This window comes from Macrotis lagotis, chromosome 4, assembly GCF_037893015.1.
Source record: "Macrotis lagotis isolate mMagLag1 chromosome 4, bilby.v1.9.chrom.fasta, whole genome shotgun sequence".
NCBI classification, from domain to species: domain Eukaryota; kingdom Metazoa; phylum Chordata; class Mammalia; order Peramelemorphia; family Peramelidae; genus Macrotis; species Macrotis lagotis.
Genome location: NC_133661.1, coordinates 161,182,422 through 161,198,535, shown reverse-complemented (window position 1 = coordinate 161,198,535; position 16,114 = coordinate 161,182,422). Strand labels below are relative to the sequence as shown.

The 16,114-nt window shown below is 38.0% G+C and overlaps 1 protein-coding gene across 5 annotated transcripts in view; it reads right to left on the bottom strand.

Moving 5' to 3' along the window:
- LRRC49 (leucine rich repeat containing 49) overlaps positions 1-16,114 on the bottom strand; it is a 221,103-nt gene that overhangs the window by 130,710 nt on the left and 74,279 nt on the right. Inside the window, exon 1 of one of the 5 annotated variants that reach the window (XM_074234533.1) lies at positions 1,010-1,418. The exons of 3 other annotated variants lie outside the window; for them this stretch is intronic. In XM_074234533.1, the coding sequence (XP_074090634.1) occupies positions 1,010-1,155 (146 nt within the window). In that variant the 5' untranslated portion in view covers positions 1,156-1,418. Of the gene's footprint in view, positions 1-1,009; positions 1,419-16,114 lie in introns of those variants that run through there. One more of the 5 variants, XM_074234531.1, reaches the window with a different exon arrangement.

The window sequence follows — 16,114 nt, the reverse complement described above, 5'->3', positions numbered from 1 at the left end:
TTTGTCCCTAATTATGAATCTTCTATTTATTTTAGGTACTTCTTTTTTTGTATAGTTAATTCTTTGAAATCTCTCCTAAATACATGAGTAATTCCTGTTGGTAACTAAAAAATAAACAATAATCTTCAAAATTTTACACAGCTAATAAGTCTCATAAGGCTGTGTTTTTTAAATTGCCAGACAAGGAAATATTGTATTGGTTAATGTTTTTATTTAAATATTTTCTTCAATTAAACTTTTTCTGAACTTTGATAAATCTCTATCCAATACATAACCAATCCTACTCTTCCCTAATGGTGAATATCTGACTACATATAACAACTATATATAACTATATATACAAAATGCAATGGACCCTCTATCTTAATAATTTCAATTTTCTTATCCCAGACCTTTATGAAAGATAATTTAAAATAGCAAAGATATTGCATTTCCTCTTCTCTTCTTCTGAGTAATGAAATAGAAGAAAAGTAAGATAAATAAAAGAGCAATGGGATTCAGTCCATGGCCTATAAAGAGACCACTTTAGAAGTTCTTCATTGTCTCTAAAATAAAACACAAACTCCTCAGTCTAGCATTATAAGATCCTCCAAAACTGTAACCAACCTGTTTTTCCAGTTTATTTTTCAAAGTTTGTCTTCATGAACCCTTTACTCTAGTCACTCTGAATTTTTAGTTTTCCATAAATTCAACCTTCTAGCACTTTCTCCATACACATATGCAAGCCTAGAATGAACTTTCTTCTTCTATCCCTCAAAATCCTTATATTTTCTTCAAGTCTCACTTCAGATACTGCCTCCCATTTAAAGGTTTCCTTAATTCACCATAACTGTCAGAGCTCTCTCTCTTTCTTTAAAAGATCTTGTATCTTCTGGCCAAGATGGCAGAAAGAAGACAGGCACAATTCTAAGTCTCCTGATCTCTTCCCCATCTATCACATGAAGCAAATGTCTTAAAAGAAATCCGAACCAGGAAACCTAGAAAGAAAAGCCAGGAGAGGAAAATCTACCTCAGGATTTGTCTCCCGCAGCAGCCTTGGCTGAGTACCTGCAAGTGAGTCTGGGCTCTGAGGGAAGAGCAGCCTGGGATCAGCCAGATTAACAGCCGAATTGGAACCAGGAGTCTGAGGGCTGTACAAAGGGGGCTTGGGTCCATGGGGAAGCAGAGGCGCTGGTGTTGGTGCTGTCCCCCTGGAGCTTGGGGAAGGGGCTGCGGGGAGAGGTCTGGGGCAGGAGAGCTGTGGATGCCATCCCTGGGCTCCTTGGGTCTGAGAAACTCTGAGTCCACCCCTCCATTGCACTGAGGCCTCCTCCAAAACAAACAATTGCAAATTACTTCTGCCTCAGGCCCAGGTGTGTGAGCAAAAGAACCAGCCCAGCTAAGGAATGACCTCAGGCCAGGGTACGGCCCACCATTGATTGAAGGCAAAAGAATTCAATAGCTCCAACTCCTCCCTTCAGGGAAAGGGAGAAGGCCTCTCAACCAAGGTCACAGACACTCCAGAGAGGGTAACCAGCACCTCCTACTGGCCATCCAGAGAAACTACACCCAGTAAAGCCTTTAGAGACCCCAAGCCCAGGTGAACCAGCCCCCCCCCCAACTCAAGGTCTTAGCATAATGAAGAAGGGTCAGTGGAAAGGTGGATCCATGGAAAACTTCCTGGAAGGGAAAGATCCCAACTCAGAGACACCTGGAACCTCTGAGGAGAATACAATCTGGTCTCCAGCACAGAAAGACTTCCTTGAAGAAATAAGGAAGGAGCTTAAAAATTTGGGAGAGACAATTAATACCTTGCAACAAGAAAACAAAACCTTAGAAAGTACAATTGGACAAACACAAAAGGATAATAAATCAGTTCCTCAAATGAGCAAATGCAAAAAGAAATTAATTCTCTCAAAACCTCAATTGGTCAAACAGAAAGCTCTTTCAAAAGTAGAATTGACCAATTGGAAAAGGAGTTGCAAAAGGTTAATGAAGAAAACTCCTCCCCCCCCAAAAAAGAACAGAGTCTACAGAAACTAATGACTCCATGAGACAGCAAGAGTCAGTTAAACAAAATCAAAAAATAGAAACAATAGAAGCAAATGTAAAATACCTCATCAACAAAACCACTGACCTCGAGACTAGATTGAGGAGGGGCAACCTGAAAATTATAGGCCTTCCTGAAAACATTGAAGAGAAAAAAAGCCTGGACTTAATATTACAGGATCTAGTGATGGAAAACTGCCCTGACATCATGGAATCAGAGGGCAAAGTAGTTATTGAAATAGTACATCGATCCCCACCAGAAAAAGATGCTAAAATGAAAACACCAAGGAATGTTGTGGCCAAACTCCAGAACTATCAGATAAAAGAGAAAATCCTGCAAGCAGCCAGAAAGAAACAATTTAAATATCAAGGAGCCACAGTAAGGATCACGCAGGACCTGGCTGCATCAACTTTAAGGGATTGAAGGGCCTGGAACGAGATATTTTGAAGAGCACGGGAGCTTGGAATGCAGCCAAGAATCTACTTTCCTGCAAAGCTGAGTCTTCTCCTCCAGGGAAAAAGATGGACATTTAACGAAATGGGAGAATTCCAAAAATTTCTGATGAAAAGACCAGAGCTAAACAGAAAATTTGTACATAAAACAGGAGGTTCAAGAGACACATGAAAAGGTAAAAAAAGGGAGGGGGGGGGCAGTAAAAGGAAAAAAATGCAATCCAGTAAGTTGAAACTGGCTATATTCCAGCATGGGGCGGGGGGAAGAGACTCATAAATCCTGAGAAATGTAACTGTAACAGAGAGAATATACCTAGCCAGAAATGATGGACATCCATGGCCTATCCATGAGACTGCTATCTAATGGGATGTAACTGGCTTTAACCCCACTTGGGAGAAAGACTCTAATAACTCTCAGGAATTTTGACTCTATCCAATAGAATATACTGAACTAGAAGGGACAGACACTCAGAATTTTCTATGACCTAGATAGAATGATCTAAAAAAATACACTACCTCCCTAAAAAGGGGAACAGAAAAGAGACGGGAGGAGGGAGGGGATTGAATGGGACAAATCTCATTACACTAAGAGGTACAAAAAAACCCAAGGTAATAGAGGGGAAGAAGGGAGCAGAGGAGAAACACCTGAAACTTCTTCTCATCAGACTTGGATATAAGTCAACCTACACATACTCAGTTAACTTATAAAACATCTAACCTCTCAAGTATTAAAAGGGGAAAAGGGGAGGGGGGGACGGAGAAAGGGAAGGGGAGTGGGGGAAATAAGGGGAAATAACAAAAGGAAGGGAAGGGAAAAGGAAAAAAGGGAAAGGGGAAAGAAAGGGGAGGGTGTAATATAGGAGGGCAAACACTGAAGGGGGTGGTATTCAAAAACAAAATACTGGGGAATATGTATAAAAGGGGGAAAAATACAAACAGAGGGAAGATAGCACAGAGGGCAATAAAGAATTAGTAATCATAACCTTGAATGTGAAAGGGATGAACTCTCCCTTAAAACGTAAGCAAATAGCAGAGTGGATTAAAAACCAGAATCCTACAATATGCTGCCTACAAGAAACTCATTTGAAGTAGAGAGATACATATAGAGTAAAGGTAAAAGGTTGGAGCAAAATATATTTTGCTTCAGCTGAAGTAAAAAAAACCAGGGGTAGCAATCCTTATCTCAGACAAAGCAGCAGTAAAAATAGATAGCATTAAAAGAGATAAGGAAGGAAACTTTATCCTCCTAAAAGGTACCATAGACAATAAAATCATTTAAATATTGAATGGATATGCACCCAGTGGGACAGCACCCAAATTCTTAGAGGAGAAGCTGAAAGAATTACAGGAAGACATAGACACCAAAACTCTACTAGTAGGAGACATCAACCTCCTGCTATCAGATCTAGATGAATCAAATCATAAAACAAACAAGAAAGAAATTAGGGAGGTAAATGGTAGACTTATGGAGAAAACTGAATGGGGATAGAAAGGAATATACCTTTTTCTCTGCAGTACATGGAACTTATACAAAAATTGACCATGTACTAGGACATAAAAACCTAATGATCAACTACAGAAAGACAGAAATAGTGAATACATCTTTCTCAGATCACAATGCAATAAAAGTCATATGCAATACTGGGCCAAGGAGATATAGACCCAGAGCAAATTGGAAACTGAATAACCTCATTTTAAAAAATGAGTGGACCAAAAAAAATTATAGAAAGAATTAATCATTTTATCCTAGATAATGATAATAATGAAACAACATACCAAAACCTATGGGATTCATTCAAAGCAACTCCCAGGGGATATATTATAGCTCTAAATGCTTATATGAATAAATTGGAGAAAGAGGAAATCAATGAACTAAACATGCAACTAAAAAAATTAGAGAAAGAACAAATCAAAAATCCCCAATCAAATACCAAATTAGAAATTTTAAAAATTACAGGAAAAATTAATAAAATCGAAAGCAAAAAAACTATTGAATTAATAAATAAAACCAAAGGTTGGTATTATGAAAAAACCAATAAAATTGATAAACCTCTGGTCAATTTGATTTAAAAAAAGCAAGAAGAAAACCACATTGCTAGTATTATAAATGAAAAAGGTGAACTCACCAGAAAAGGGGGGGGGAAATTAAAGTAATAATTCGAAATTATTTTGCCCAACTCTATGCCAATAAATTTGATAATCTAAGTGAAATGGATGAATATTTACAAAAATATAAGTTGCCCAGGTTAAATGAAGAAGAGATTAAATACCTAAACAACCCTATCTCAGAAAAAGAAATTCAACAAGCCATTACTGAACTCCCTAAAAAAAATCTCCAGGGCCTGATGGATTCATAAGTGAATTCTACCAAACATTTAAGGAACAATTGGTTCCAATCCTATATAAACTCTTTGAAAAAATAGGGAAAGATGGAACTCTGCCTAACTCTTTCTATGAAACCAATATGGTACTGTTACCTAAACCAGGAAGAGTTAAAACAGAGAAAGAAAATTATAGACCTATTTCCCTGATGAATATAGATGCAAAAATCCTAAATAAAAACTTAGCAAAACGACTACAACAAGTCATCACTAGGATAATACATTATGATCAAGTAGGATTTATTCCAGGAATGCAGGGTTGGTTCAATATTAGGAAAACTGTTAGTATACTCAATTATATCAATAACAAACCTATCAGAAATCATATGATCATATCAATAGATGCTGAAAAAATCTTTTGACAAAATACAGCATCCATTCCTATTACAAACACTAGAGAGTGTAGGAATAAATGGACTGTTCCTTAAAATAATTAGCAGTATCTATCTGAAACCATCAACAAGCATTATATTCAATGGGGAGAGGCTAGCGGCATTCCCAATAAGTTCAGGGGTCAAACAAGGGTGCCCATTATCACCACTACTATTCAATATTGTATTAGAAATGTTAGCATCAGCAATTAGAGAAGAAAAAGATATTGAGGGAATCAGAATTGGGAAGGAAGAGACAAAACTCTCACTCTTTGCAGATGACATGATGGTCTACCTAGAGAATCCCAAGAAATCATCTAAAAAACTACTGGAAACAATTAGCCATTTTAGCAAAGTTGCAGGTCATTAAATAAACCCCCATAAATCCTCAACTTTTCTATTATATGTCTAGCAAGAAACAGCAGGAAGAGCTAGAAAGAGAAATCCCATTGAAAATAACCTCAGACAGTGTAAAATATTTGGGAGTCTATTTGCCAAGACAGACTCAGAATCTTTTTGAAAACTATTATAAAACACTTCTCACACAAATTAAATCAGATTTAAATAACTGGGCAAATATCAACTGCTCATGGATAGGGATAGCTAATATAATAAAAATGACAATTCTACCAAAACTAAACTAACTGTTTAGTGCCCTACCAATCAAAATTCCAAAAAAATTACTTTAATGAGTTAGAAAAAAATTGTAAGTAAATTCATATGGAGAAATAAAAAGTCAAGAATTGCCAGGAGCTTAATGAAAAAAATGCAAATGAAGGTGGCTTAGCACTACCTGATCTAAAATTATATTATAAAGCATCAGTCATCAAAACTGTTTGATATTGGCTAAGAAATAGAGTGGTAGACCAGTGGAATAGACTAGGTGTAAAAGCAGGAGAGGATTATAGTGATCTGCTGCTTGATAAACCCAAAGAGTCCGGCCACTGGGATAAAAACTCCCTCTTTGATAAAAACTGCTGGGATAATTGGAACTTAGATTAGACCAACACCTCACACCCTTTACCAAGATAAGATCCAAATGGTTACAGGACACAGACATAAAAAAACAATACTATAAGCAAATTAGAAGATCAAGGACTAGTCTACCTGTCAGATCTATGGAAAGGGGAACAGTTTATGACTAAGGAAGAGTTGGAGAACATCACTAAAAACCAATTAGATGATTTCGATTACATTAAAAAGCTTTTGCACAGATAAAAACAATGTAATCAAGATCAAAAGAAAAGTAGTAAACTGGGAAACAATCTTTACAATTAATGATTCTGACAAAGGACTCATTTCTAAAATATACAGAGAACTGAGTCATAGTTTTAAAACAAAAGGCCATTCCCCAATTGACAAATGGTCAAAGTATGTGCAAAGGCAATTTACAGATGAGGAGATCAAAGCAATCCATAGCCATATGAAAAAATGCTCTAAATCATTAATTATCAGAGAGATACAAATTAAAGCTTCTCTGAGGTACCACCTCACACCTCTCAGATTGGCCAGTATGACCAGGAAGGATAATGATCATTGTTGGAAGGGATGTGGGAAATCTGGGACACTATTACACTGTTGGTGGAGCTGTGAACTCATCCAACCCTTCTGGAGAGCTATTTGGAACTATGCCCAAAGGGCAACAAAAATATGCATACCCTTTGACCCAGCAATACCACTACTGGGTCTACACCCTGAAGAGATGAGGAAAAAGGGTAAAAACATTACTTGTACAAAAATATTTATGGCAGCCCTGTTTGTGGAGGCAAAGAATTGGAAATCTAGTAAATGTCCTTCAATTGGGGAATTACTTAGCAAACTGTGGTATATGTATGTCATGGAACACTATTGCTCTATTAGAAACCAGGAGGGACGGGATTTCAGGGAAACCTGGAGGGATTTCCATGAACTGATGCTGAGTGAGATGAGCAGAACCAGAAAAACACTGTACACCCTAACAGCAACATGGGAGTGATGTTCAACCTTCAAGGACTTGCTCATTCCATCAGTGGAACAATTGGGAACAATTTTGGGCTGTCTGCAAAGGAGAGTACCATCTGTATCCAGATAAGGAGCTGCGGAGTTTGAACAAAGAACAAGGTCTATTCCCTTTAATTTGGGAAAAAAAAACAGATATCTTATTGTCTGATCTGGTTACCTCTGAGAATTCTGTTCTCTTTAAGGATATGATTTCTCTCTCATCACACCCAATTTGGATCAAGGTACAACATGGAAACAAAGTAAAGACTGACAGAGTGTTATCTGTGGGGTGGGGTGGGTGGAAGGAAGCAAGATTGGGGAAAATTGTAAAACTCAAATAATATCTTTAATAAAAAATATCTTTAATAAAAAATGCAAAAAAAAGAAACTCAACTACTCCTACACTTGAATCTTGAGTCATAACAATTAAAAGTAAGAAATGTTTTGCTGTAGGAATTCAGTATCCTGAATTCCTACAGCAGTTGGCAGATCTTAAGGCACTCATCACATTGTCTCTATTATACTAATATGGGTATATGTTTTGACTTCCTTAAGAGAGAAGGGTAACACACTAAAAAATAAAAAATAAAAAATAAAAGATCTTGTATTTATTTATTCACATATGCTATGCTTCAGAAGAATATAAGCTCCAATGAGGGCAGAAACTGTTTCATTTTGATCTTAATATTATTCCCAGTGCCTAGCTCATTTCTGGGCTAGACTTGTGACTTCTTTAGTATAGGGAATTCCTTGGTAGAAACTAGTGTCCCAGACACAAATCAAAAACTCCTCTATAAGTCTTAGAGGGCTATCTGGAACACTGAGAGGTTGAGAGACTTAAAGAGAGTGTCACATGGTCAACAGATCATTCTGATTCTCTCTTCCCCTCATGCCATACTGTCTTTCTCCTTGTACATATTAGATATTTAATGAATATTTGCTGAACCAAATTAAATGATACTAAGGTGTTTTTTCCCGACATAGTGAAATAAGTAGATTAGAACAAATGGAAGAAGATTTTATAAAGTGGTTATAATTGAGCAAAAAAGTAGCAGATAAATTTCAATATAGGCAAATGCAAGATAATAGTAAGAATTAGGAACAATAAATGGAAACTGAAATGAAGCAAATTTAGATTTGATTTAAGGAAAAAATTAAACTGTTACAGCTTTCCAAAAAGCAGAATGGGTTATCTTGCATGGGGAGTTGGTTCTCCAGGACTTCAAGAAAAGATTGAATAACTTCACATTATGTATTTTTTGAGTTAGAATAGATAACCCTGTAGATAACTTTGGAACTCTGAAACTATGAGATTCTATGATGTCTGTATATTATAAAATAATAATAAAATTAAGAAATAATAAAAATGTTAAGCTAGTCTTTTAAAATTTAGGGTGCTTAGCTAAGAATTACAACATGAAAGGGACATAAAAATCTTTCTAAATAATTTAGGATAATATAATAATTCTTTTGCTGTTGATGTTCTGTTGTTTCAGTCATATCTGACTTCATGACCCCATTTGGGGTTTTTCTGGCAAAGATATTAGACTTGTTTTCCAATCCTTCTCCAGTTCATTCTTCACAAATGAGGAAACTGAGGCAAACAGGATTAAGTGACTTGCCCAGAGTCTCACAGCAAGTAAGTGCCTCACAACAGATTGGAAAGGGAAACAAAAATAATCAAAAAAACAGGTGTTATTTTATAAGAAAGTCTCAAAAGATTAAGATTCTTCAAGCTTCCAAAAAACAAAACTTATAAAATCACTAATTGTGTAAATGTAGTCATTCACCAAATTCTGGAACACTTGCCTAAGTATAACTCTTCTCTCAACTACTCCTACACTTGAATCTTGAGTCATAACAATTAAAAGCAAGAAATATTTTGCTGTAGGAATTCAGTATCCTGAATTCCTACAGCAGCTGGCAGATCTTAAGGCACTTGTCTCTATTATACTAATATGGGCATATGTTTTGACTTCCTTAAGAGAGAATTATTATGAGAATTATGCATAATTTGTAAGGTTAATATGCAGACTTGACCCACTAGAAATTTATTTTATATATTCTTAATTGGGCCCTCAATGCAGCAAGGTAAAACTTTTATAGGCCTCCCAAATAGATTTACCATCATCTTGACTTTTCTGAACTTTTTTACATCCTGCAAATCACCTCAAACCTCCCACAGCCCCTCCTTACCCACTCTCTCAACTAAGAACTTTTACTCATATTTTACTGAAAAAAAAAATCAGGTCATTTGCTGAGAGCTACCTCTTTTACCCTCCTACTCCTTTCAAATCATTTGAACACTTTTCACCATTATCTGCTTCTTCACCCTATTTGACATAAAGAGGTGGTCTCTTGTCTCATATACAAATCACCGCATTCTATCCTGAACTGTCCAGAAAATTTCCCTCCCCACCATCCCCAGTCTTTAATTTTCAGTTTCTCCCTATATACTAGTCACTTCCCTACTGCCTACAAATATCCCCATGTCTCTCCCACTCTAAAAAATATCTCAATTGATTCATACACTCCCCCAATCCATCATTCTATCTCTCTCCTCCATTTCTTGGCTAAATTCCATGAGGTCACTATAATTCATGTCTCTCTTCCTTTCCTCTCACTCTTCTAAACTCTCTGCAGTCTGGCTTCCAACCTCCTCATTCAACTGAAAATGCCCTCTCTAAAGGAACCAACAATCTCTTAAACTCCAAATCTTGCAGCCTTTTTCTAATTCTCATCCTTCTTGACCTCTCCCCAGTCTCTGATATTATTGATCATTTTTTTTTCTCCTTTATACTTTTTTCTGTCTTGATTTTTATGACACTGCTTTCTCCTCTCTTCCAACCTCTCAGTCTCCTTTGCTGGATCTTAATACAGGTCATGCCCACTAACCAAACAAGTTCCCCAAGGTTCTGTACTTGGTGTTCTCTTCTTTCCTATCCCAACAGCTTCCAAGGATTCAATTATATGATTCTCAGATCTACTTATTTAGCACAAACTCTGTCTGGATCACTTGTCTAACTCACTACTGGACATCTTGGACTGTATATCTCATTGATATCTTAAACTCAACAAGTCCAAAACTGAACTCATTATCTTTCCCCAAAAAACCTTTTCCTCTTCCAAATTTCTCTGTTACTACTAAGAATAGCACCTTCCCAGTAACTTAGGTGTTTTCCTTGACTTCTCCTTTCCTCTCATACCAATATCCTGTGTATTGCTAAGTCTTGTCAACTCTAGTAATGCTTGTATACACTCCTTTTTTCTTCTCTAATACTGCCAACAACCTGAGACATGTCTTTATCACCAAGCCTAGACTATCTCAATAGCCCACTGGTTGACCTCCCTGCTTCAAGTCTCATCTACTCTAGATCATTCTCCACTCAACTGTGAAAATTATCATCTTAATGCATTAGTGTGACCATATTATTTTCCTATTCAATAAATCCCAGAGGCTCCCAATTATATCCAGCACTAAATATAAAATCCTCAGTTTAAGCCCAACCTTTCCAATATTCTTAGACCTTACTTCTCCACTCCCCCCATCACATGTGGTCAACAAATTCAGTGAAAATGGTTTCTTTGCTGTTTGCAACAAAAAACACTTCATCTCTGACCTCTGGAAATTTTCTGACTCTCCATCAAGCTTGGAATCCGCTCCTTTGTCATTTCCACCTGGAAGGTTTTTCTGGTATCCTTTGAGTCTCAGTTTAAGACCCACCTTCTACATGAAGACTTATCCTCTCAGATCATCTCCCATTTACTCTGTATATATCTTATATGTTCACAAATGTTTGTATGTTGTCTCCTCATTAAATTGTATGATCCTAAAGGGCACCGAAGTGTTTTTGTCTTTCTATATCCAGCAATGACCATAAACCTACCACATAGTAGGCACTTTAGAATGCTTGCTGACTTGACTTGATATGAAGGAAGATAACTCAATATCTTTCCATGATATATCTTTTGGCGTCATTGTCAGATACAGAAGAAGGATCTGGATAGACCATGAGTGTAGAATAATAGAAATTCTTATGTTAGGTTGAACAGAAAAGAAAAAAGGAACAAAGCCTCACTCTAAGACCTTTTTTAGCACTAAAATGATCCAAGTCTTTGATGTTCACTGTTCTAGGTTCTTAGGAATCATTACTGATTGAATTGAAACAGGCTGGGGAGAGGACATAACGTTTACTAAGGATTCAAAATTGAGAAGTAATTTTATGACAATTTGATTCATTTGATTTCTCACTTTTGCTTTCCTCACCAATACAACTAGTTGTCAAATATTGTTGCTTCTACCTATTCAATACTCTTGCACAGTCCTTTTTTCCTCTCCTCACAATCTCCCTAGTCCAGGACTTCTTCACCCTTCCCTTTTAACTCCGCCTCAAGTCCTTACTATTCTATTGATCCTCCATACTGCCATCAACATGATTTTCTTTCGAATTTTCTTAAAGATGACATATTCCAAGTCATCTCCCTACTCAAAAATGTCTAATGCCACCCTGTTAACTCTAGGATCAAATATAAACTCCTTTGGCATTTAAAGTTCTTCACAATCTAATATCATCCTAACTTTCTAAAATATAATTCTTTTTTTACCCATTTTTTTTTACCCATTACTCCTCTACAGTCCCATCTCATACTTTTTCACTGCTCTGCCTCCTAGAGGCTTCCTTCCAGGGCCAAACTTCCTACCAAGGTCACCTTATATCTGCTTTTCATAGACTTTGCATATAACTATGTGTGTATTATGCTTGTTATGCTTCTCCCATTAAAATGAAAATTCCATGAGGACAAGGACTTCTCTTTTGTTTCTGTATTTCTAGAATGTAGCATACTTCCTGGTACCCTATAAGCCCCTAATAAATGCCTATTGATTGATTGATTAATTCCCTTAAGTCCTTGACTGTCTGGATTCCCACATATCAGTTCTCAACTTGTGTTTAATTTTGGTTTTCCTATCTCCTGATTTGGTACAAAGCATAGGGAGGAGAAAGGACAGTCAACTTTTTAAAGTACTCCTCTGGGACTTTTGTACCATTGTAATGCAAGAAAAGACATATGGTCCTCTTCCCTTTCCTCTGTTACCCTCTAGTTTCTTGTACATCATAGGTACTAAATATTTATTTGTTGAATTGAATTGACAAAAAGTAATGCTCCAAAGTCAGCTGTGGCCATAAGCACCATAGTCCAGTGGGGTTGGATGTTAGATAATACGGTAGAGAGGGAATACTAACACCTAGCTTTCCAGGGTTGTTGTGAGGATTATGAGATCATATTTGTAAAGTGCTTTTCAAACCTATAAGTGCTATATACACATTATCTATTGTTACTGAGAAAGATGGTCATTTCAGAAGTATTTTTGATTTTGTTTGTTTTGGGGAACAGTAATAATAATAATAATAATAATAATAATAATAATGATAATAATAATAATAATAAAGATGTGATTTAAGGTTTACAAAGGGCTTTACCAGGGGCGAAGCCAAGATGGCTACAAGAGCAGATCCTGTCTTGGTTGCTCTCTCATAAAACTTCTAAACTAAGGACTCTAACTAAATTTTCAAGAGACAGAACCCACAAAGGGACCCAGTGAGGCAGTTCTCCTACTCAAGGTAAACTGGAAAAGAGCAGAAAGGCTCTGCTCCCTGGGGTGGGAGGGGTGGCCCGCTAGAGGGGTGGTCCACCAGAACGAAAGAACTTCAGCCTCCTGGAGGCAGTCCCAGGATGCTGGGAGTCTCGGCTCCCAGCAACAGGGGAGCTTCCTGACCTACACCCTGGGGAAGCACCAGGCACAAATTGAGGGAACAGCGGAGGACCTCTGCCAGAGCAAGCACATGAAGCCCAGCCCTCAGGGCACACAGCTAGCAGAGCAGCAGTCCCAATCCAGGAAACAGAAGCAGGCAGAGCCAGTAAGCAGGAGCCCCCAGGGCAGAAGCACATTGAACCTAGGGAGGGGAGTAAAGAGAGAGAGACTGCCGAGCTCTGTCCTCTGCCCCTGGAACAGGACTCTGGGGTTCTGACCACATTCAGATCCTGATTGCAGTCTAGGCCCCCCCATAGAAGAGCAGGCCCCCCCACCTCAGCCCCATGGCAGAGGGGGGTACATATGGTCATTCACAGACCAGGAGGGAAGACAGAGCCTCTCACACTGAGACCCTTGTGGGAGTGCCCCAAAAGCTCAGGAAGCAGCCCAAAAACAGGCTATGGCTGGGAAAATTAGCAAGCAGAGAAACAAGAGGAACACCACTGAGAAATATTTTGACTGTGAGCCCAAGAAGGATCAAAACACTCAGTCTGAAGATGAGAAAGCACAAGCTCCTGCATCTAAAGACTCCAAGAACAACAGAAATTGGGCTCAGGCTATGACAGAGTTCAAAAAAAGACTTTGAAAATCAAATGACGGGGGGTGGCTAGGTGGCGTAGTGGATAAAGCACCGGCCTTGGAGTCAGGAATACCTGGGTTCAAATCTGGTCTCAGACATTTAATAATTGCCTAGCTGTGTGGCCTTGGGCAAGCCACCTAACCCTGTTTGCTTGCAAAAACCTAAAAAAAGAAAATCAAATCAAATGAGGGAATTAGAAGAAAAACTGGGAAAATAAATGAGAGAGATGCAGGAAAAACATGAAAATGAAGTCAGCAGCTTAGTCAAGGAAATCAAAAAAAAATGCTGAAGAAAATAGCATGCTAAAAACCAGCTTAGGTCAAATGGATAAAACAGTTCAAAAAGTTATTGAGGAGAAGAATGTTTTAAAAAGCAGAATTGGCCAGATGGAAAAAGAGATAAAAAAGCTCTCTGAGGAAAACAAATCCTTCAGACAATGAATACAACTCAGGGAGACTGATGAATTTTCAAGAAATCAGGAATCAATGCTTCAAAACCAAAAGAATGAAAAATTAGAAGAAAATGTGAAACATCTCATTGAAAAAACAACTGATATGGAAAACAGATTTAAGAAAGATAATTTAAAAATTACTGTAATACCTGAAAGTCATGATAAGGAAAAGAGCCTTGACATCATTTTCAAAGAATTACTATAGGAAAATTGCCCTGATATCCTAGAAGCAGAGGGAAAAATAGAAAAGGAGAGAATCCACCAATCCCCCTGAGAAAGAGATCCCAAAAAAATAACCCCCAGGAATATTACAGCCAAGTTCCAGAACTCCCAAGTCAAAGAGAAAATATTACAAGCAGCCAGAAGGACAAAATTCAAATACCATGGAGCTGCAATAAGGATCTCACAGAACTTAGCAGCAACTACATTAAAAGCTTGTAGGGCTTGGAATATAATATACCTGAAGGCAAAAGAGCTTAGAATGCAACCGATAATGAACTACCCAGCAAAACTGAATGTCCTCTTCCAGGGAAAAAGATGGACTTTCAATGAACCAGGGGAATTTCAAATGTTCCTGTTGGAATGGACAGAGCTGAACAGAAGGTTTGATCTTCAAATAGAGGACTCAGGTGAAACATAGAGATTGGAGGAGAAGGGGAAGATATGAGGGACTTGATGATAAACTATACATGTATTCCTGTATAGAAAAATGACATTGATAATACTCATATGAACCTTCTCAGTTAACAGAGCAGATAGAAGGAGCTTTTATAGTTGAAGCACAGGAGAAAGCTGAATTTGAAAATGGTGTAAAAATGGAGTCAATAGAAAAAAGGGAAATGTAATGGGAGAAAGAAAAAGGAGAGGGGAAATAGGGCAAGATATTTCATATAAGATTTTTCTTTATTACAATTAGCTATTGCAGTGATATGGAAGGGGGGAAGGCAAGGGGGAATGAGGGAATCTTTTGCTCTCATCAGAGGTGGCTAGGAGAGGAAACAACATATATACTCAAGGGGATATAGACATCTGGAGTAAGAAGGAGAGAGGGGAGATGGGGGGAAGAGGTGGGGATGTGAATGAAGGAGGAGAGGATGGACCACAGGGGGAGACTGGTCAGATATAACACATTTTCTTTCTTACTTCTTGCAAGGGGCTGGGATTGGAAGGCCTGCCCAGGATCATGGGGCCAGGTGGATGCTGGGCTTAAGGGTTGGTATGGGGGCTCAGGGCTTCTTGGACCCAGGACCAGCGGTCTGTATGCTGAGCCAGTCAACGACCCTACAGCAGAGTCAGAGTGAAAGGAGAGAGAAAATATAGTACATGGTAGTGGAGAAATAAGAAAGGAGGGAGTTGCGATCAGCAATGGAAACACTGGAAAAATATGGAAGTGACTTTTGTGATGGACTTATCCTAAAGAATGTGATCCACCCACGACAGAGTTGTTGGTGTTGGAACAAAGACTGAAGCACATTTTTTATTATTATTATTATTATTATTTTGGGGGAGGGTGCAGGGCAAATGGGGCTGGGTGGCCTGCCTGGGGCCACACAGCAGGGTGATTGTTGGGTGTCTGAGGCCGGATTCGGACCCAGGTGCTCCTGGCTCAAAGGCCAATGCTCTGTCCGCCACCCAGCTGCCCCTACTATTATTACTATTTTATTTTATGTCTTTTTTTTTCTTTTTTTGCTTTATGCAGGGCAGTGAGGTTGGGGTGGCTTGCATGTCACACAGCTGGGTAACTGTTGGGTGTATGGGGCCGTATGTGTTCTTGCGTGCTCCTGGCTCCAGGGCTGGTGCTCTGTCCACTGTGGCACCTGGCCATACCTACAATTATTACTATTATTTTTTATTTTTAATTTTAATTTTTTCTCTCCCCTTTACTTTATTGCTCAAGTGAATCTATATTTTCTGGGGGGAGGGGGTATTTTGTTTACTCTTAAACAAGAATATTTTATTAATGTATAAAAAACATTGTTTATACAAAATGAGAATAAATATTAAATTAAAAAAGACAAAGGGCTTTACCTAAATAATTTCATATGATCCTCCCAACAA